Source organism: Lactuca serriola, chromosome 4, assembly GCF_051521515.1.
Source record: "Lactuca serriola cultivar US96UC23 chromosome 4, Lser_US96UC23_V15, whole genome shotgun sequence".
In the NCBI taxonomy this organism is placed as follows: Eukaryota; Viridiplantae; Streptophyta; class Magnoliopsida; order Asterales; family Asteraceae; genus Lactuca; species Lactuca serriola.
In genome coordinates, this window is record NC_136411.1 from 382,903,989 (window position 1) to 382,928,007 (window position 24,019).

General features: G+C 36.3%; 1 protein-coding gene across 1 annotated transcript; it reads right to left on the bottom strand.

Moving 5' to 3' along the window:
• Positions 1–3,861: 3,861 nt before the first annotated feature.
• LOC145097784 (glycerol-3-phosphate acyltransferase 5-like) lies at positions 3,862–5,964 on the bottom strand. Its single transcript, XM_079035425.1, has 3 exons — positions 5,102–5,964; positions 4,159–5,023; positions 3,862–4,043 (listed from the first exon to the last, which is right to left on the bottom strand). Exons 1-3 carry the CDS (start codon positions 5,654–5,656, stop codon positions 3,970–3,972), a joined length of 1,494 nt encoding a protein of 497 aa, XP_078891551.1. The 5' UTR covers positions 5,657–5,964; the 3' UTR covers positions 3,862–3,969.
• Between the last annotated feature and the right edge of the window lie 18,055 nt (positions 5,965–24,019).

Below are 24,019 nucleotides of genomic sequence, written 5' to 3' on the forward strand. Positions count from 1 at the left end.
AAACCATTAAAAGAATGTGACTCTTCCTTATTCATAACTTATGGAAAACTTTATGCGTTTTATGAATCTTAAATGTGACTTTTCATCTAACTTGAGGACAAGTTACAAAAACACATTTTAGAATCAATTCTACGATTAATTTGGATTGAAAACAACAATTTCACATAACATTCCTATTAATCTAAGCAATTTTCATAAGAACAAGATAATTCAATCAAACTTTTCATGTAATTAGCCTAAACATTAAACTAATACAAAACATGAATCTAATGACAATTATCCTTGAAACTGGATTAGCATGAACATTACCACATCAAAAACAGGTTTATAAGTTCAAAAACAGCTTAGGGTAATGTTTCTAGTCCAATTCCAGCCCAAAAACTCGAAAATATGTTGTCTAGGGTTCCAACTCATCGAGTGCATGAACCAACTCGGCAAGTTGGATTCATTTAGCATTGGACTCGTCGAGTACCTTTATGGACTCGACAAGTCTGCTGAGCAGACAACAACAAAAATCGTTTTTCCATCCAATTTTGCAAGTATAACAAGAAAACGAACCTAGGCTCTGATACCATTGATGGGTTTTGAGCATTCTAACACTCCTATGGTGTACATGCAACCCTATAACCTTTCATTTCATAGGATCCATGGGTTAAAAAACTCCATGGACTATCCATGAAAGCTTTAGCCCAACCTAAATGAACTTGGCCCATTCCATATACATATATAAGAGTCCATATTTAATTAGTTCCTTTTGATCACTTAATTAATTAATTATTGATCAATACTAATTAAATAATATGATTCCATATTAATATATTAGAACTTATAATATATTAATATAAATCATAAATATACTATTCTCAAAAGACTATCCTTATAAATTGTGTCGGTGAAGTGCAACCCAAATGGACCATGCCGAGTCGGGTCAAGTCCATACCAAATATAGTTATGGACTTAGACATTAATCAAACACTTAGCTGAACATTTATCAATCAAAAAAGAAAAAAATTAAAACCATATTACCTAATCACAAATCGAAAACCTTTAATCAAATTCGTTGTAACATCAACATGTTAAAAAAAATGTAAGTTGTATTCAGTTAGTTTGTGTGGGAGAAAACTCTTTAATCGCTTGTACTTTTAAAAATAAACTCACCAATTAATCCATGTTGGAGAAAAAAGTAGGATGATGAATCAACCTCACCTTCATTCGAATATGTTAGGGCTGGCAATCTAAATGAATATCATTAAACATTACCCAACTTCTCTACTAAAAGGAGGTGAGACTTAATTAGTGTTATAGTGGATTTACATCCTTTACCTGTTAAGTGTGGTGTGCTCTACTCTTCCATTATAAAGATGATGCATAATTACCACCCCCCCCCAACCATATAACTGATTCTCACCAATATCCCTTGAGTTAACACTACAACAAAACCTATGAAATAAAAACCCAAACTCAATAACTGCAACTAAGTTGAATAAAAACTCATACCTTGAGTTGCAATCAACAAATTAGAAAGATATCAACATAAAGGGTAGTAGGTAGTAAGTGTTGAGCTAGGGAAACTTTTTAACCCAACACACCACATTTACCTTTCCAGTTTCCATGATATGGATATATCTCAACTCAAGAGTTGAACTTAGATTAATTGTCATCAGGTTGAGGTGTTAACCTAGTTGCTAGAGTATCATGTTTACTCATGATTAAGCTCTGCCTAGTAATGAATACTTTGAAAATGTGATTGTTAACATGATTTGTACATCTTACAACAACAATTTCATCATGATAACTTATTCTTATAAAACGTGTTCAAAATGGTGGAGAGAATAGATGAACTAACATCATTAGATTTAAAAAATTTCAAAAGACAGAGCTCATAATAGGAAGAAATGAAATTAGGGTTCAATCCCTATACTTCGATTCCAGATTAGCATTTAGACAAATAACAACTAATAGAGTTGTAATTTTGCTTTCAACCCATGAAGAAAGAACATGATCCTTGAGAGTAAGGAAATGATTAAACTGAAGCCTATTTGCAAACATAATGCAAAACTAATCAAAATCAACGAAGATGGTCGGAGCTTTAAGCAAACAAAGGAATTGGCGGTAATTTCAAGAACAAAGAAAAATATTAAGAAACCTTATCAAAATATACCTACCGACTAATCCTAAAAAATATCAACAAACATGTGAAATTATGACCTTAAATACAAAATAACAATGTAGTCGGCGTGAAGAGGAAGTCAAGAGGGTTACTCAACCATTATCAAGGGGCGGTGGCGTTTAATGGGGACCAAAGAGTGGAAAGTGGCTTTGGGGGAAACACCGCTGCCAAGAAGAAAAAATTTCCACCACCAAGTCTTTTGCCTCATCGTGAGATCAGGCTGACTGGAAGCAAGTACGCATGCAACTTTCATCAGCAGCCAGAACAACGCCATTTATCAAACCCTAATGTCGCGTCAGGCTAATGTAATGGTTGAGGGAGTTTAACCATGCAAGCAACCAACATACAACAAGATGATGGAGGCGTGAGGAATAGTTGGTGGGGAAGCTGCTTATCGACCTAAACCGCTTAATCTTGCAGAAGAGGGTCTTACACACACACACACACACACACACACACACATATATATATATATATATATATATATATATATATATATATACAATTAGGTTTATATGAAACCATTATATTTTGTGAGATATGTGGACACAGTCTAAACATTCATTTTGGAGATAAAAAAATATTTTTAAAATGCAAAAAAAAAATTGAATTTTATTTAAATATTATTTTCATCATTTATATTATCTAAAAGAAAATAATAATAATAATAATAATAATAAAATTACTGGTTTTTTGAAAATATATATGAAGTATTTTATATTCAAGTCGAATTTTTAAAATGTTAGAATATTCTAGTATAATAATAAGTTATAAATATTCAAAAAATTCTAATAAATTTTATAATATTCTAATAAATTTAACCATTCTACTGAATATTAGAATATTTTGACATCTTTATATCAATTTTAATAGAATATTAAAATATTATAAAATTCTGAAAATTCAACATGATTATTTAAATTGTAATATTTTATTAGAATATTTGACGTATTTTTCGAAAAAATGATAATTTTTATCAGTTTTTTTTTTATTATTTTTATTTTTTGGATAAGTTAAATAACAAAAATAATACTTCAATTTTTTTTCGATTTTTCTTTTTGTTTTGCATTATATATATATATATATATATATATATATATATATATATATATATATATATATATATATATATATATATATATATCCAAAATAAATGGTTAAAATCGCGTCACCATGTTTTAAAAAAATAACATAATCTCAAATGATAATTATCATGTCTCATAAAATCCTAAGACTGGTAGGTGTAGGCAAACCACACTGGCGTTGTTAAGAAAAAGAAGAAAAAAGATGTGAAAGTAGGCGGTGGTGGTAACTGGAAGCAACACACAGACGTATAATGCCTAATAACAGAGAAGGGAGACGGTGTTTGTGTTTTATAACGCCCAATAATTAACATCCCTTGGAATGTTGCTCATAACAACAGACTAAAATTTATCTGTTTGACTCATCGTATTAATCATTTTTCACACAAATGTGGTATTTACAATACATTGAATTATAGATATTCAATACAAAAGTTAGATAAAACATATATTTTATACTATAAATGCTCTTTTTTCCTTCGATTGCCATTAAACTTGATATTTAATTATCATATTTCCAAGGTAATGTTTTTCTTATGATTGAATTTATCCATTAAATTAGAATGTAATACGTTAAGAAAAATATAAAAGCTAGAAAAACCAAAGAAAAACCGATCAAAATGAACCGTTTATATAAGTGAAATGTAAATATTTATGCCACGACTTTATTTATATAAGTAAAATATGTATATATTTATGCCACCACTTTATTTATATTTATGCCTCGTCCAAAGCAATCCCGATTAGAACCTCCATTGCCACAATGCCTACAAACTTGTGATCTTTCTTCACTGGTCAACAATAAACCATCTTGAATATAATAAGAAGCTTCTCTATTTTCTGTTGCAAGTTTATATTCACATACATACGTGTATAGTGTGTGTTTTGTGTGTTTTTTTCAAGTACCTGTGCCAACAGTTCCATCACTCCCTGCAAGAATTCTGTACTTGTCTTTCCTCGTAAAATTTGTGCACTCAAACCCTAAACTCGCGGCCAAGATTCTCTGCACGTAATTTGCGACATCTTGAGGGCTTTTTCCCGACGAACATGTTGCCTCTACCGGCAACTGGTTCATGAACGTCACCTCATATATAGGATTTGGGTTCATGAAGAAAAAAATAGGGTCTAACCCTTTCCAACCTCTAGCAGTGGTTGCATGGAAAAACCCGACTCGACAATTCATTGCAACAGGCACAATTCGATCTGTTAGTTCTGCGAAAAGTGCACTAAATCGGAGCAGAATGGGTTCTCTGCAAGTTGTACCTTCGGGGCAAATTACCAAATCACCTTCGGATAATTCTTTTTTTATCCGTTCAGCGTCCACTTGTCGATTGCGGGTCAAGCGAACGGTTGGAATCGGAGACAGGAACTCAGATAATCTTGATAACGAGTAGGTGACCGCAGGGATCTTGCGTTGGAGAACTGTAGATAACACTACGGGGTCCATTAGGCTTCGGTGGGTGCATACGAATAGCACACCAGTGCTCGACCCCTGGGAAGGTGGCGATGGTGGAATCCCTCTAACAACGAGCCTCCAGACGAAGATTGATGTCACGTTACGAGCCAACCACGGTGGCACAACGTTACCGGTGATCAAACGAACGATTGCGATTATGATACCGAATGGGATCCAAAGGAGGATCGAAAGAGCTACGGAGGGAGTCGGCCTCTGGACAAGACGCCCGTCATGGAAGATCACCGGCTCCGGTAGGATTTCTTGGTCGGCTATATGCTTCTGGTTTTGGGTCAGGTAAGGTGCACTTATTTGTTCCTGTTGCATATGAACTATAGTAAGCTTTCATGCACGCAAGGTTAATTACATGAAAAAGGATGTAAATTTATTAATTACCTTGCATAGAGATAAAAACGAAGAATCATAATGGCATCTTCCTAGCCCTAAGCTAGGTTGTTTATCTTCAAACATGGCTGCAATACGATCACCTATAGAGGCACCAAAATCACCCACCTGGACTAAGCCCGTGGCTAACCGAAACCGGGTAACCCGAAGTTCACTCCCAACAACATCATCAGCTCGGAGATGCTCCCTGACAAAATGCTCCACCATGACCCTGGGCATCTTGGTCACCACAACCCTTCTCTCACCGGAGTTAAACACCCTCCATGCATCTAAATCAAGATCATCAAGATAAAACTTGGGCAGAACTGCCCTCGCCACCGATTCAATTTCCGAAATGGGAACACCGGCTGTGGCAACAAAAATGGCCAGCTTTACACCAACGTCGCCCTTCCCACAAACATCGAGTAGTCGGATTACAGGCCAAAGTAGTAGCAGAAATGTGAAACGGATTAAACCGGAGGCTTCGTAAGCTACTAGCATGAAATAGGAGAAAGGATCATTGTTTTTCAAGAGGGTTCCTTCTAGACTAGATACCACAGACTCCATTAATGTTTTGGTGTTCTCGACCCAATGTTTTAAAAAGAAATCTACGGAGATTTGTTTGATGATGATATATTGTGAAGGTGAGAAGGGATATTATCGCATTTATGAGAAAGATGTTAAAGGTAGAATGGCTCAGTTTATCCATACCATCAATGTATATAGGGTCGTTTTTAGGGCAGAGGGAATGAACTTCCCCATTCATGAGGCCAGATAGGGCCCCTACATAGAATCTACATAGATTTTTTTTCCAGATCTCTCTAGTTCCAAGTTCCAACCCTTCCAAAAGATCGATTTGGAAATAAAATCTTTCATCCCAAACTTTTTGGTACAAATTATTAATATATACAAGTAGAGAAGAAAGAAAAGTGAGAGGAACAACGGCTTGAAGAACCTGCTGCGGGACCTCAAAACCCGCTCGACTCCTTCCACTCTTATATAAAATTATCACGTTATGTGATAATTAATGTATCAACAACATATAACTCTTTAAATTCTATGAACCACTTTCCGTTAACCCATAACCTCGACTACTCCCATCAATATTTCAACCAAACTTAAATATTTATTAAAAAAAAAATATTATCTGATCTCTTTTTAAATTAGCAAACCATCCATATCAAATTTTATCACTTTTTAGCAATCGAACCTAACTTAGAATTTACATAAAAATAATATATAACTTATTGAATTAATATTAATCTTGTAGAAAAAATATATAATTAAATTTTGGATTTACCTTTAAACAAGGGTAAAATATAATTATTTACACAGTTAGGTTTAATTATAACACTTAATTGAATTCCACCATCAAATGGTGAACACGTGGGAATGGATACATTACCAAATGGAAAAATGAAAAAAAAAATGACGTGGGCCTGGGGGATGAGTTCTTTTTTTTTCTTTTAAATTGTTAGAAAAATCCAAAGGAGATGGCTATATGTAAGACTATATGTAGTGGTTTTGTAGTGACTAAATTGTAAGGCTATATGTAGTGGTTTTGTGATTCTTACTCAAAGGAGATGGCATCCGCCCACCTCACCTCCATCAACATCTCCCTGGTGGAAGAGGGATGATATACTTACCACCCGAAGAGGAAGATAGAGGGAAAACGTAGAGTGAGACAGAGGAAAAAATGAGAGAGATTGTGGGTAATCATGAAGCTAGCTACGAAGAGTCTCACTTACGTATATTAGGGGTGGTGTTTGAGAGAAAGTCACACATGAGTTGTGATGCTAACTCGGGTTACGCGTGTGTTTTACCAAGCATTCCATATAACATAAGAATGTTCCTTGTGCTTAAAAAAAATACGATAAAATTGCAAAATTGGTGATTTGTCGAAAATTATCATTTTCGTCCAAAAAGTTTTGGATTTGGACCACTCATCAAAAGTAAGAATTTTATTGCGGATTTGATCCAACACTTTTTGAAAGTACTCAAAATGGCGAATTTTGCTCTTTTAATTTTCTTTTTTAATTTTCATTGATTTATAAAAATTAAAGGAAATGCTAAAATAAAATACCATGCAACTAACACCCCCCCCCCCCCCCACACACACACACTATCTCTCTCTCTCTCTCTCTATCCCCTCCAATTTTCATTTGAATACCATCGTTCGTGGTGACGATTTTAATAAGATCTAGGTAAAACAAATAAACTTAAAACCCTAAACTTCACATGCAACCTAAGGATCTATATTTTCACTATTAAACCTATAATTATGAACATCAAATAAGAAACTCTAGAAACCCAAGGTGTATTTCGAAAATCATAGAAGGGTTTAGAATTACATATTATGTTGTTATTATAGTAAATAACAAGAATACTTGACTTCTAGAACCTTTAGAAGCAAACACTATAATTGCCATGCCTCTAATAGCTCACACTCAAACTAGCAAGAAGGAAAAACTATAGAGAGAGGAGGGATGAGGCAAGATTTCGTCTAACCTTTCTTGGGAATCAAGTGGCCGAAATATAAAGGCCCTAAGGTCCTTATATAGTGGTACTAGGAAACCCTAGATAACCCTAATTGGAATATAATAATAATAATTCAAATTGGTGATTATCTAGTTCCTTGTTTATCCACATGGGATATTCTAGAAACTCTAGAATATCCCTTAATAAACGTCAACCCTATACCTAGAAGTAACTGAAGCCTTTTTTTTAACTATTGAACAATTGCACATTAGACCATGCACTTTTAATTAATTTTATTAATGCCGAAAATTAATTTCAATTAATTTCTGATTAATTGCTAATAAAACAATACCTTTTGTAATTAGTATATTATTCACATAATATATTAACAAACTATTTATTTCAATTTCTTAATCACATAATAAATTAACCTCTCTCTATATATAAGTCATCATGTCCAATTGCTAGGTCTGAGAGCAACAAAAAAGGACTGTGCTACTATCAATTCAAATTTATATCAATTATAATTATGGGCTTAGACACCTAATCCAACAGTCTTCTACTTGGATAAATCTGTAACTATAACTGCTAGTACAACTTCTGAATTGATCAACATATTGTAGCTTCCAAAAGCAGTTGCCGAACTCTGACCCAGTCAATAGTGCTTCCTAAGATAAGTGATCATCTAATCCTCCGTCCTATAAGATATCATTCGGACATGAGACATGAAACATAATCATTCTCATTTGTTTCCCGATTTCTGATTTGTGATGATATAGGACTTCAGATTAAACACAACAGTTTAGTCCTGGTTGGGCCCAACACTATAAGTCAACACCAAATCACCGAGGGGACCAAAGACATCTCTTTTCCCTCTAGGGAAAAAGGAACTAATAAACTTTGACTTATATTCTTGCTTCTTTTACTTATCAAATCATGCATGACAATACGCTTTATAAGATCAAGTTACTGATGCGTTTACACATTACCAATGCACAACCGACTTATAAATTACAACTCATATATCTCTGTTTCAAGATCATAAGATATTATCATCTTAGAATTACTTGTGATAGAATCCATGAAGTAATTATCTGAGCGTAAGTTTATCCAATTCTTAAATCTCCATTTCTAAGTACTCACAAACATTGCAAGAATACTATTGCTATGTCTAACTCCCTTAAACAATCTACAATCATATCCATGACAGTCTTAAATCACCACTTACTTCCAAAAGTATGACCAAATGTGGAATTTGAATAATCATATTATTCGGAAAGTAAAACATGCAAAACGAAACACAAGATTAAACAATTGATACAGGCACTAAATAAAGTCATAAATAATTCTGCATTATTTATTCACCAAATATCAATTACATTTATTTTGTTACAAGTTTCAAACAAACTATCTAACCACTAAAACTAATATCATCTCTCAGGCCAATGCTCCTAGCATGCAAACTATGCTTGCCCTACTCAGAGCCTTCGTCAAAGGATATGCAGGATTCTCTTCTAATGATACATTCTTCACAATGAGGTGACCTTCTTTTAAACTATGTATGATGTAATGGTACTTTCTATCGATATGTCTAGACTTTCCATGATCTCTTGGTTTCTTAGTCATGTCAACCGCTCCTTCATTATCCCAGAAAAGTTTCGTTGGCTCCTGAATGCTTTGGAAAACTCCAAGATCTCTGATAAAGTTCTTCAACCATGTTGCTTCCTTAGATGCTTCACTTGCAACCATATACTCTGATTCGCAGGTCAAATCAGCCACCGTATCATGTTTGGAACTCTTCCAAGTTATTGCTCCATTATTTAGAGTGAACACCCAGTCCGACTCAGGCCCTGTTTGGTAGCATCTTAATGCCTCTTAATAAGAGACAGATCTGAATCTTTTTTGATTCAGACCGTTTGGTTACTTCTTATATTTGCATCTAAATCTGAAAATAGCATCTTATTCGGTCAGACATAAAGGCACATCTGAAACGAAAAAAAGAGCGTGTTCCTTTTTGCCCTAACTCTACGTCTCTCTTCTTCCACCCATCGAACACCAACCCCCCATCTCTTCTGTCTTTGCATCTTTGAATTCACAGAGCACCGATGATGCCCTCGCACAACCAGAGCCAACGTCGCACACCATCCTATTGCTGAAATCAAACCTTAGCCAAACTCTGAATCGAAGCCCCCACTGAGATAAATGGTCTTCAAGGTGTGAAATCGAAAATTGTTGTGGGTTTATTGTATCAAATATGAATGCGATTTTCTGAGATGTGAGAACAGAAATCAATTTCAAGTGTAGAAGATGCTCCCTGTTGTCTAAAATATGATTAGCAGAGGAAGAAAACAAGAGGAAGGGGGTCTCCGGTCCTTGGCCGGTCGCGAAGGGAAAACGAAGGCAGACCAAAAAGAAGCTTTTATTGGTCAAGGTAAGTAGCGACTAGCTTCATTTTTTTTGTTTGTTTTGACAGAAATCAAAGGAAGGCATGGAATGTTTGGTTTTGATGTGTTCATCGTGAACAGGTGGAGAAGAGGGGTCGGCTGGAAACATTGTGCGAATAGGGGGTGTTTGGGTTGTGGTCTTCGATAGAAGGAGGGGTGTTTGTGGGTTTTCTGTCGACTGTCAAAGGAGAAGGAAGAGGCTGGCACGGTGGTCATGGGTTATTCCAACGCCTTTAGCTGTGAAAGAAGAAGAACAAATGGTGTTTTGTTTGGGTTGTTACCTCTTGTAAATGAATGAGGTCCAATGGCTAATTTTTGCTGTCTATGACTTTATGTGCTGATTTTTGATGTTATGTGTTAATTTTTGATGTTATGTTTAATTTGGATTCGATATGGTTTATATATATATATATATATATATATATATATATATATACTTTAAGAAGTTCATTCATTTATTTTATAAATAAAAACATTGAATTTAACAAAAAAAAATAATATGTAAGGGTAAAATGGTCATTTTTATCACTCAGATCTGTAATTCAGAGGATCCAACCAAACAACTTTTAAAAATTCAGATCTTAAGTATTCAGACCCTCTTAGAAATTCAGATCTCTTAATTTTTCAGATCTTAAGAATTCAGATCTTGCCAAACAGCCCCTGAGAACGAAAGCTGTCTATGTCTATCTGAAAACTAGCGTTACTATACCCACTTACTCCCAACATATCACTGCTACCAAGTACTAAAAGCATGTCCTTCGTCCTTTGCAAATACTTGAGAATGTTCTTAACCTTTTTCCAATGAGCTTTATCGGAATTTCCATGTTAAAAACTAACCATGTTCAAGGAAAAAAGACACATCGGTGTGAGTGCATGTCATAACGTACATGATCGACCCTACAGGCGAAGTGTAAGGTACCCAACTCATATCAGCTATCTCTTCATCTGTACTAGGGCTTTGAGTTTTACTCAATTTGGTATTGCTTTGGATAGGTAGCTCTCCTTTCTTGGAATTTTCCATACTAAACCTCTTTAATACTTTATCCTAAGAATATATGCTGCTTCTCCAAGTTCTTTCATGGAAAAACACTTTCCAAGACAAGACTTAACTTCTTGCAAGGTTGGAATGTCATTTCCCATGAGTAGTATATAATATCAGAAAAGTCACTAGACTCCCACTAGCCTTGATATACACACATGATTCATCTTTACTCCTAGAGAAACCAAACTCTTTGACTTTCTCATAGAGGCAAAGATTCCAACTGCGATATGCTTGTTTCAATCTATAAATGGATTTCTCAAGCTTGCACACTCTATTTGGAAATTTTACAACTACGAAACCCTCTGGATGACTCATGTAAACATCTTCAGCCAACATCCCGTTATGGAAAGAGGTTTTGACATCCATATACCAAATTTCATAAACATGAAAGGAAGCTATGGCGAGCATTATCCTAAAATATTTTATCTTGGCCACTGGTGAGAGGGTCTCATCATAGTCAACCCCTAGGGTTTGATTGAAGCCTTTTGCAACTAGTCGAACCTTGAAAGTGTCTACCATTCCATCGATGTATGTTTTCTTCTTGAAGATCCATTTGCACCCAACTATCTTTGCCCTGGGACATTATCAACCAAATTCCAAACTTGGTTGTCATGCATGGACTTGATCTTTATATCCATTGCATCTTTCCATTTAGAAGCCTCAGGGCCTACCATTGCTTCCTTGTAGCTAGTCGACTCATCCAAATTTATTAGTGTTTGATCACTAATAAACGTATCACCTTCTACAATTATATGGAAACCATAAATATGAGGTGGCAGTCTAAATCTACTGGAACGATGAAGAGGTAATGAAGTATCAATTGGTTCAATAGGAGGCTCATCCTCTGGTTGACCACTAGTATCATCTAAGGTTTCTTTATTGATTGACTCTTGAATTTCTTTAAGGTCAATGGTACTCCCACTATCCTCTTTGAATATGAGCTCTCTTTCTCTATCTCTCTCTCTCTCTCTCTAAAGATTCCTCTTTGTGCTACAAAGACCACATTCATACTAGGTCTTAGAACAAATATCCAAATGACTGCTTTAGGTAAGCAATGAAAATACACTTCTCACTTCTGGCTGCTAGCTTGTCATGAGTCTCTCGTCTCACGAAAGCTTCATAGCCGCAGACTTTGATATGTGTTAATGAGGGAACTTTCCACATCCACATCCCGTGATGTGTTTTGGCAACCTTCTTTGTAGGTACAAGATTGAGGATGTAGGTGGCTATTGATGGGTTTTAGCCATAAGAACTTTCCTATGTGCGCATGCAAAACCCTAATGCTTGGATCTAGGCTTTCTAATTAAACATGCTTTGAATCCAAGACTTCTAACAATTAATTAGGTATAAAACAATACAAAATCAGATCTAGAAGTATACCTTTGAAACTCTTGTTTGATCTTGTTGTCTTGGAGCTCTAGAGTCACAATTGTCACTCCTCTAATGGCTTACAAACACCAATAAGCAAAGAAGATGATTTGAGAGAGAGAGAGGAGAGGGAAGATTCGGCCAGGGTTTCTTTCTTCTTAAGAGGTGTCGATTTCCCTATGCCATGGGGTCTATTTATACTTGTAGACTCCTTAAGGGTTTCACCTTAAACCCTAGTTGGATAATCCTTTCCTTAAAGCAATCCAAATCCTTACCATAGATAAGCCTTGGACGATTTTGAGCTATCCAAAGCTCTAGAATCCGTCCAATCCCTATCTCTTAAGGATTTACAGTCTAAAGTGTGACTATCAAACAATTGACAGTTTATACCCTCTTATTTAATTAATCTCTTTAAGTCACCAAATTAATACTAATTAATTTATGACTTATATTAATCAAATAACAATATTATTATTCCTTATATTATTCTCATAATATATTAATAATATTTATTCTCTCTTAATAAATCATTCTATCAAGTTGCTATGGTGAAGGCAACCCAAAAGGACCATGCACAATCTGATCAAATACATGCCTAATATAATTGCAGCCTTAGACACTATTCCAACAGTCTCCCACTTGGATAAGTCTAGTAACTATATGCACAAGTACAATTCGATTTGCAATCGTAGCTCTCAAAGACGCTGTCAAACTCTGATCTAATCAATCTTGTCCTTTAGATAAGGGATCGTACAGTCCTCTGTTAGATATCATGTTGACAATTCTATGGAATGATTAGTCTAGCATTTAGGTTTCTCAATCTCTGATTTATTTGACATAGAACTTAATCGAACACATCAATTCAGTTCTGACCGGGCGCGGCACATAAGTCAAATCAAATCATCGAGCGGCCGAGATATCGCTTTTACCTTCTTAGGATAAAAGTTACAGATAAACTTCGACTTATATGCATTTACTTATTCATTAATCAACTATACACAACAATGTGTTTTATAACACTGAGTTACTGATGCGTTTTCGCATTATCAATGTACAACCAATTAACAAATAACAAACCATATATCTAGGTTTTAAGACTATATGATATTATCATCTTGTGATCACCCTTTTATATCATATTCCATAAGGTGATTCCAGCAAGCACGAGTTTGTTCCAATGCTTAAAACCAGTTCATAAGCACTCATGAACGTCGCAGTAATCTTTTGCTATGTCTAATACCATTTAAACAATCTACGCACCAATTCACGACAATCTTCATTCACATCTACTTCCAACATATGAACGATTGTGGACAATTTGAATAATTCGATTATTCTTAATAAATTCAATTATTATGGAAGTCAAAACATGCAAAATGAAACAATAGTTAAACAATTAACATAAGATAGTAACATTACTCATAATAAAACTCCTTTATTTAATCATCAAATGTTAATTACATTTATCTATTACACGTTTCTACTAATATCTAATCTATGCTAATATCATCCTTCAGCCTAATACTCCTAGCATGCTGCAAGTGCCTAACCCTGCTCAGTCCCTTCGTAAGCGAATCTGCTGGGTTATCTTCTGATGATATCCTCTTCACTACGAGTTGTCCTTCTTCTACACGATGTCTAATAAAGTGATATTTTCTGTCGATATGTCTAGATCTACCATGATCCCTCGGTTCCTTGGTCAAGGCAACCGCTCCTTCATTATCACAAAAAATCTCCATGGGCTCCTTTATGGCGGGATCACCGATGAAGTTCTTCAGCCATATTGCCTCCTTCGACGCTTCGCTCGCTGCAATGTACTCTGATTCGCACGTTGAATCAGCTACGGTTTCCTGCTTGGAACTCTTCCATGTCACTGATCCTCCATTCAGGGTAAAGACCCAGCCCGACTGCGAACGGTAGTTGTCCCTATCGGTCTGAAAACTGGCGTCACTATACCCTCACACCTTCAAGTCATCACTCCCTCCAAGGATTAAGAACCATTCCTTCGTCCTCCGAAGGTACTTAAGGATATTCTTCACCGCAATCCAATGGGCTCTGCCAGGGTTCCCTTGATATCTACTAACCATGCTCAAAGCAAAGGCTACATCAGGGCGAGTACAAGTCATAGCGTACATGATTGAGCCAACTACGGAAGCGTATGGTACTCAGCTCATTTCCGCTATCTCAACTTCGGTACTCGGACTTTGAGTCTTACTCAACTTGGCATTACTTTGTATCGGTAATTCTCCCTTCTTTGAGTTTTCCATACTAAAACGTTTTAGTACCTTCTCTAAGTAAGTGTTCTGACTAAGTCCTATTAGTCTCTTACTTCTTTCTCTTACTATCCTTATTCCCAAAATGTAAGAAGCCTCTCCGAGGTCCTTCATAGCGAAGCACTTCCTGATCCGGCACTTAACCTCCTGTAGAGTCGGGATGTCGTTTCCTATGAGCAATATGCCATCGACATATAGAACAAGGAAGCTTACTATACTCCCACTGGCTTTGACATATACACACGATTCATCTTCTCTTCGTACAAATCCAAACTCTTTGACTTTCTCATCGAAGCAAAGATTCCATCTACGAGACGCTTGCTTAAGTCCATAAATGGACTTCTCAAGCTTACACACTCTATTTGGATGCTTCGGATCCACAAACCCCTCTGGCTGAGGCATGTAAACATCCTCATCCAACTTTCCGTTAAGAAAAGCGGTCTTGACATCCATTTGCCAAATCTCATAATCATGAAATGCGGCAATCGCTAGCATCACTCTAATAGATTTTATCTTCGCAACTGGTGAGAAGGTCTCATCATAGTCAACTCCGGGAGTTTGAGTAAAGCCCTTCGCGACCAATCGCGCTTTATATGTGTGTACATATCCATCCACGTCGGTCTTCTTCTTGAAGATCCATTTGCACCCAACGGTCTTACGTCCGGGCACATAATCATCCAAATTCCAAACTTGGTTATCATACATGGATTAGATCTCGCTATCCATTGCCTCTTTCCATTTCACAGACTCTGGGCCTGCCATGGCTTCCTTATAGCTATTAGGTTCATCAAGGTTTATTAGTGTACCATCACTAATATACGTGTCCCCTTCGGTAGTAATATGAAAACCAAAAAACTGGGGTTGAACTCTAACTCTATCGGAACGTCTAAGAGGTAAGGACTCGTCAATCGGTTCAACCGGAGTTTCCTCCTCGGGTTGAATGCTAGCGGTAGAGGTTCCTTCATCTATCGACTCTTGAATCTCTTCAAGTTCGATTTGCCTCCCACTGTCTCCTTGGCTTATGAGTTCTCGCTCTCGGAAAACCCCTATCCTCGCAACAAAGACAACATTGTCCTTCGGTCTATAGAAGAGATATCCAAAGGATTTCTGCGGGTAGCCAATGAAAATACATCGCTCACTACGAGGTTCGAGCTTGTCGTGAGTATCTCATCTTACGAAAGCCTCGCAACCCCAAACCTTGATATATGCCAACGAGGGAGCTTTCCCTGTCCACATCTCGTGAGGTGTTTTGGCAACCTTCTTAGTAGGGACTCGGTTAAGGATATAGGCGGCAGTCTCTAAGGCATACCCCCAAAAAGAGATTGATAGTGAAGCACGACTCATCATAGAGTGAACCATATCCAATAAGGTTCGATTACGCCTTTCTGCCACACCATTCAATTGTGGTGTCCTAGGTGGCGTCAATTGTGAAACTATTCCACACTCCTTGAGATAATCGTGGAATTCAAGACTTAGGTACTCTCCTCCTCGATCGGATCGAAGCATCTTGATTTTCCTGCCCAATTGATTCTCCACTTCATTCTTGAACACTTTGAACTTTTCAAAAGTTTCTGAATTTTGCTTGATTAAATAGATATACCCATATCTACTATAGTCATCGGTAAAAGTCACGTAGAAGCGGTTCCCATCCTTCGTGGTTGATCTAAACGATCCACATACATCAGTATGTATTAGGTCCAATAGACCCTCACCCCTTTCACACGTACTTGTAAAGGGTGATTTAGTCATCTTTCCAAGTAAACAAGACTCGCACGTGTCATCTTCCCTAAGGTCGAATGACTCCAACACTCCATCCTTTTGGAGTTGGGCTATGCGTTTCTTGTTGACATGTCCAAGACGACAGTGCCACAAGGATGCTCTATCCGTACTATTGGAAGAATCTATGTTTAAAACATCATTTCCTAATTTATCAACAATCATAACAGTTTCATATATTCCATTACATGGTATAACTTCAAAATAAAAGACACCATTTAGATAAGCTAAAATAGAACCATTCTCATTATTGAAAGAAAATCTAAAACCTTGTCTAAACAACCCATGAAATGAAATGATGTTTCTAGCCATTTCTGGCGAATAGCAACAATTGTTCAAATCTAAACATAAACTATTCCTAAGCACTAAAGAATACACTCCAATCTTGGTCACAGGCGACGATCTTCTGTTCCCCATGGTTAGATTGATCCTTCCTTGCTCCACATCCCTACTTCTTCTTAGTCCCTGCACATTAGAGCAAATGTGGTAACCACAACCGGTATCAAGAACCCAAGAAATAGCATGATTAGAATCGTTAGATTTAATTGTGTATATACCTACGAAAGATGGCTTGATCACTCCTACGGGTTAGGGCAGGGTTTAGCAGGATCAACTTTGGTCCCACTAGAAGAGGCACCATCTCGGGCTTTAACCTTGCGATAGTTCTTAGACGAAGCCTTCCTCTTCTTTCCCTTTCCTTGTACAATTGCCAAGACAGGAGCAGCGGGCGGATTGGGAGTTGGTGCAACAGACTTGTCCTTGAAGTTGCTCTCAGCGACCCTCGAGAGACCTTGGAGCTTGCTTAGGGTGACCTCCTCTTTGTTTATGTGGTAGGTCATCCTAAATTGATTGTAGCTTGGAGGCAAAGAGTGAAGCACCATGTCGATCGCCAAGTCTTCCCCAAATTCAACATTTAACTTGCGAAGGTGGTCGACATACCTTTGCATCTTTTGCAGGTGCACGGTAAGAGACTCTCCATGACCCATCTTAGCGGAAATCATGTTAGAGAAAATCTCATAACGCTCTTATCTCGCGTTTTGGTGGTATCTCTCCAATAAGTCTTGATGCATCTCGTACGGGTACATGTCCTCATAGGACTTTTGGAATTCGGAGTTCATAGTGGCTATCATGATGCAATGTACCTTCGTTGCATCGTGCTCATGAGTTTCAAAAGCGGTCATTTCAGCTGGAGTAGCGATTTCAGGGTTGATTTTCTCGAGCTTCTCATCGAGGACATACTCCTTATCCTCATAGAGAGCAATGGTGCGAATGTATCTTATCCATTCGCTAAAGTTCGTCCCATCGAAAGTGACCTTTTGACAAAGGATCATCAATGTGAAAGAACTAGCAGCAGCGTTGTTTGCGTTCGACATCTACAAATAGAAAGGACAAAGATAGATTAGAATATGAATCCCTAATTATCACCCAATAAGAAAAATTAGGGCTAGGATCCAACAACAATATTTATATATTAGAAAAGGGATGCCGTAATCTAACATGCAAATAATATGAAGGTAAGTGAATGATGATTCACTAATTCTCCACCAACATAACTTTAAGTCCTAAATGTATTGAGAATTCCTAGGTTCGGATGAGATTCATTGAAACTATTCAATGGCATGTTTAAATCTCGATATGCCCCTCTTGTTTTTGACTGGGATACCGAGGATCACAAAGCGGGTGTGAATTACCATGCAAATTCACATGGTGCCTTCATTGTAACGATCACCTATTCGATGTGCCGGTAAACCACAGACGCTCCATCGAACTATGATAAACAATGAATCACCCTTTGCCACCTTTCCTTAGAACCAATTAGTGTGCTAGTAAACCACACACGCTCCACTAACTTCTTAGCAAGGGTGCAAAGTGTAATTTCATGGGATTGCATCAATTCACTTTTCTTAAAGTAACTAAGATTGGGAAATTTTAAAAAAAAAATGTATAGTTACTTTGTATTTCATATTATACTTTTAATGAGAGGATGAGGTTGCCCTATCCTACCCGTTCGGCTAACGACCCTCCACCAATCAAGCAAGCGGTGGGTGTGAGTGTACACCCATTAAGCGCCATTTTATAGGCCGCAAACTTATACCCACCTTATAGATCGGATTCGTGAATGAGGCCTACTAACGGTAAGACTAGCATTTTAGTTATACATATACATATATATATATATATATATATATATATATATATATATATATATATATATATATATATATATTAATCTTGTAATATTATATTAGTATAGGGTTGTATTTTAAACTTTTAAAAATCTAGGGTTTGAAATTTAAATTGTATAAATTAAAACTTTTAATCACAAAACATAAATTTCAAAACTTGAGGACAAGTTTTAAACATTTAAAACATGGAGGATCAAATAACAAATAATTTTAATTAACAAATAATTTCCTAATTATCTATATTTGATTTATTCAAGATTTCTTGCAAGATAATTACCGATTTAATCAAAATAATTAATTAATTATCACATAAGGAAATTAAATATTTTATTAGTTGATAAATATCTTTAATTAGATCAAGATTATAGTCATATATATCAAAAAATCGAATTTGGGTTGATCTAATATGATTAAGGTAAGTTTCCATAAGATAATCATCAAAAAATCCCGAATCTGGCCTTTCCTGATGCTCGGACTCACCGAGTGCACCAAGGGACTCGCCGAGTCAGGCCAACTCGCCGAGTCCACTATGGAACTCGCCGAGTCCATGACTCAGAAACACAAAAATCGAATTTTGCACACAAGTTTCAAACAAACAAGCAACAATTTAATAGAAACCAATCTAGGCTCTGATACCACTGATGGGTTTTAGCCATAAGAACTTTCCTATGTGCGCATGCAAAACCCTAATGCTTGGATCTAGGCTTTCTAATTAAACATGCTTTGAATCAAAGACTTCTAACAATTAATTAGGTATAAAACAATACCTTTGAAACTCTTGTTTGATCTTGTTGTCTTGGAGCTCTAGAGTCACAATTGTCACTCCTCTAATGGCTTACAAACACCAATAAGCAAAGAAGATGATTTGAGAGAGAGAGGAGAGGGAAGACTCGGCCAGGGTTTCTTTCTTCTTAAGACGTGCCGATTTCCCTATGCCATGGGGTCTATTTATACTTGTAGACTCCTTAAGGGTTTCACCTTAAACCCTAGTTGGATAATCCTTTCCTTAAAGCAATCCAAATCCTTACCATAGATAAGCCTTGGACGATTTTGAGCTATCCAAAGCTCTAGAATCCGTCCAATCCCTATCTCTTAAGGATTTACAGTCTAAAGTGTGACTATCAAACAATTGACAATTTATACCCTCTTATTTAATTAATCTCTTTAAGTCACCAAATTAATATTAATTAATTTATGACTTATATTAATCAAATAACAATATTATTATTCCTTATATTATTCTCATAATATATTAATAATATTTATTATCTCTTAATAAATCATCCTATCAAGTTGCTATGGTGAAGGCAACCCAAAAGGACCATGCACAATCGGATCAAATACTTGCCTAATATAGTTGCAGCCTTAGACACTATTCCAACAGCTATCTCTAAGGCATACCCCTAGAAGTGAATATAAAGAGAAGCACGACTCATTATGAAATGGACCATGTCTAACAAGGTCTGATTATGCCTCTCAGCCATACCATTCAATTGCTGTTTCCTGGGAGGAGTTAATTGTGAAACTATTCCACATTCCTTCAGATAGTCGTTGAACTCGATACTAAGATACTCTCCGCCTCTATCAGATCTAAGCGTCTTTATCTTCCTGCCCAAATGATTCTCGAATTCATGTTTGAACAATTTGAACTTTTCAAAGGTTTCTGACTTATGATTGCTTAAGTAGATATAACCATATCTGCTATAATCATCTATAAAAGTTACATACAATCGATTAACATCCCTTGTGGATGATTTGAAGGGTCCACACACTCCATCTATTTCACAAAATCTAGTGAAAGGTTATTTTGTCAAATTTCCTAAATGACAAGATTCACATGTATCATCTAACCTTAGGTCAAATGATTCCAACACTCCATCCTTTTGGAGTTAGGCAATGCGTTTCTTGTTAATGTGTTGAAAATGACAATGCCACAAACACGCTCTGTCTATACCATTAGACGAATTAATAGGAAAAACATTCTTGCCTAAATTATCAACACACGTCATAGTTTCATACACACTATCACAAGTTAAAGCTTCAAATATAAAACACCATTTTTATAAGCAGAAATAGAACCATTCAAATCATTAAATGAATATCTATAACATTGTCTAAATAAAGCATGAAAAGAAATAATGTTATGTGTCATCTCTGACGAGTAGCAAAATTTTATTAAATCTAAACAAACACCACTACTAAGCACTAGACTATAAACTCCAATCTTGGTAACAGGTGGAGATCGCCTATTCCCCATTATCAAGTTCATTCTTTCGTGCTCCACCTCCTCACTTTCTCTTAGCCCCTGCAAATCAGAACAACTGTGAAATCCACATCATGTGTCAAGGACCCAATAGCGATAAAATGATGAGTTATTAGATGAAATAGTATATATACATGCAGAAGATGATTTACTTTTCCATCCTTGATGTCTTGCAGATATTTTGGGCAACTTCGTTTTCAATGCCCCTTATCATTGTAGTAAAATCAAGTGGCCTCTTTGGGATCAGAGGTGTGATGAATGTTAGAACTGGGTCTGGCCTTTGGGCCACTACTAGATAACCTAACATGGGCCTTGCCCTTCCAGTTCTGCTTAGGAGGAACTTTCCTCTTCTTCCCCTTTCCTTGACCAATGGTGAGAACAGGAGCACCAACAGGATTAGGGTTTGAGTTCTTACCCTTCATTTCTACAACAGCAATCTGCAGTAGGTAGTGCAATTGAGCCAAAGTGGTCTCACTATTGTTCAAATGATACGTCAAGATGAACCGATCATAACAGCTTGGTAAGGAGTTTAGGACTATGTCAATAGACAATTCCTCATAAAAATGCACATTTAGCCTAACCAGGCGCTCAACATATCGTTGCATTATTTGCACGTGACTACATACAAATTCTCCCTCTTTCATCTTGCATGCCATGAGGGTCTTGAACTCTTTGTACTTATCTTGACGACCTCACTTATCATACTTTTCCATAAGGTCCTTATCCATCTCATAAGGATAGTACTCCTCATAGAACCTCTATAGCTCAAGGGTCATAGTGTCTACCATGATGCAAGCAACTTTTCTCGCATCATCATAATGTTTCTTGTAGGAAGCTAATTCTTCAGGGGTGGCCTTCTCTTCGTTGATTTCATCAAGTTCTTTCTCGAGAACATACTCTTTATTCTCGAATCGAAGGGCCATCTTTATATTCTGCATCCAATCATTGTAATTAGAACCATCCAATATGACTTTGGAGCAGATAGAGAGCAATGAAATGTCATGGTGGTTGGAGGAGGAGGAAGCAGAAGCATTAGCTGGAGTAGACATCTGTAAAAGGAAGGTAGTTTTAGTTAGATAAGAATAACCCTTAACATAGTAACCCAAAATGAAATATTAAGGATAGGACCCAACTATATAATTCAAAACTTAGAAAAGGGATATAGAAATCGAATTGTAAATTTTATAAAGGTAGGTAAATGACGATTTACCAATTCCACAAGAAAAGAAATAAAATTTAATGAAATTCCTAAGTCTTTTGAGATTTACTGAAACTATTCAATTGCATGTTTAATCTCATATTATGCTCTTCTATTTGTGACTGGGATACCAAGGCTCACAAACAACATGTGAATAACCATGCAAACGTGCTTGGTAACCTCATTGTCATTTATCATCCCAATTGATGTGTTGGTAAGCAATACACGCTCCATGAATAATGATAATTTATGAGATACCAATTACAATTCTGTTGGGTCAAAATATGGTTTATACTTTACTTTTCTGGGCAATTATATTTTTGTGTAATAGTTTATGAATTTATGGCCTAGTTTACGGCCGTAAACACGTTACGGCCGTAAACTCATTTTCGGCCCATTTGTTTCTGGCCCATGTTCCCTAGTATAAATAGAGGTGTTAGGGTAAGGAGTAGAGATTGATGAACACAAAGTAGTTTACGGCCAGAGAGAAACAGGAGCTTTTATGTGTGTGTGAATCTCTTGTATCCGGATTATAATTCATATCAATACATACAAGATTCATATTAATTCTTCTTCTCCTCTTCTATTTGATCTGACATCATCCGTTTGATTGGGATTCCTCACCATCAAACGGATATGACTGATACACGGGCAAATTAGGGACTTACTATTGGTATCAGAGCCAAGTTGTATTAGTCAAAAGGAATTATTGTTTCATCCAAAAATCAAATATTCTGTGTTTACGGTCCAAGCTTACGGCCGTAAACACCGAGTTCTTGGGCCGTAAACTCTATTTGGAGCATTATTTGGTCTTATTTTCGTAATATTTTTGCGTTTTTCGATAGATCTCGCAAAATTAAGGGGGGTTTGTTCTTCGTGTTTTTCATAAAAAATGGTTTTTGATCGAGTTTTGGAGCTTGAAAATCGAAAAATCGCTATTTTTCACGTAATCTTGAAGGGTTTTCGGCCGGAGTTTACTGCCAGAAACAGTTCACGGCCGACGGCGGATTCGTGTTTGCGGCTAGGGTTTCCGAGCTTGCGGCTCAGTTGGAAGTTCTCGGCTCGGCTCGGCAGCGGCTTGCAACTAGGCGGCTTGCTGATCGAAGTGGTGAAGCGTGGCTTGAAGAATGGCTCGGCTAGGGAAGCCGGCTAAGCAAGCCGCACAACGCTTCAATAAAAATAAGGGCGCGCAACGATTTAAGGGGGTAGCGGGATTCGAACTCGGGTCTCCCCCATAGAAGTCCAGTGCCTTAACCATCTCCTCTAGCTGATAATTTGTTACATTACTTCGAAAATTAAAATATAACCAGTCTTTTTCGCACCAAATTTCGAATTTTGACACTTTTAACCCAAAAATCAATTTCCTTTTATTTTAAAATTCCTTTTTCATCCAAAATTAAAATAATAATAAAAATAATAATAATAATAATAATAATAATAATAATAATAATAATAAATTGTTTTTATTTTTTTCTTTATTTTTGACTTTTTATTTCAAATTTTGATTTTGACTTTCAGGTTTGACCTTTGATTTTAAACTTTGACTTTTTCGTTTAATTTTTAAATTTTCAAATTTAGCTTTTCGGTTTGACTTTTAAGTTTGACTTTTCAAGTTCGATTTTTTTAACTTTGACTTTTAAGGTTGTTTTTTAAAAAAAATAAATAATAATAAAATAAAAAAAAAGGCATTTTAAATTTGATTTTTAAGTTTTATTTTAGCTTCTAGTTGTAATTTTTTTAATCGATTTTAAGGTCTACGAGGGAATTTGAAAACATGAAAGAGAGTCGTCAGGAGACGTTAAGACAAAATTTCAACTTTTTCGATTTTATCCCTGGAGAAACCCTCGAAACTCAGTTGCAGAGATTTACTACACTCACTACTGAGATGAATATAGTCGGGAT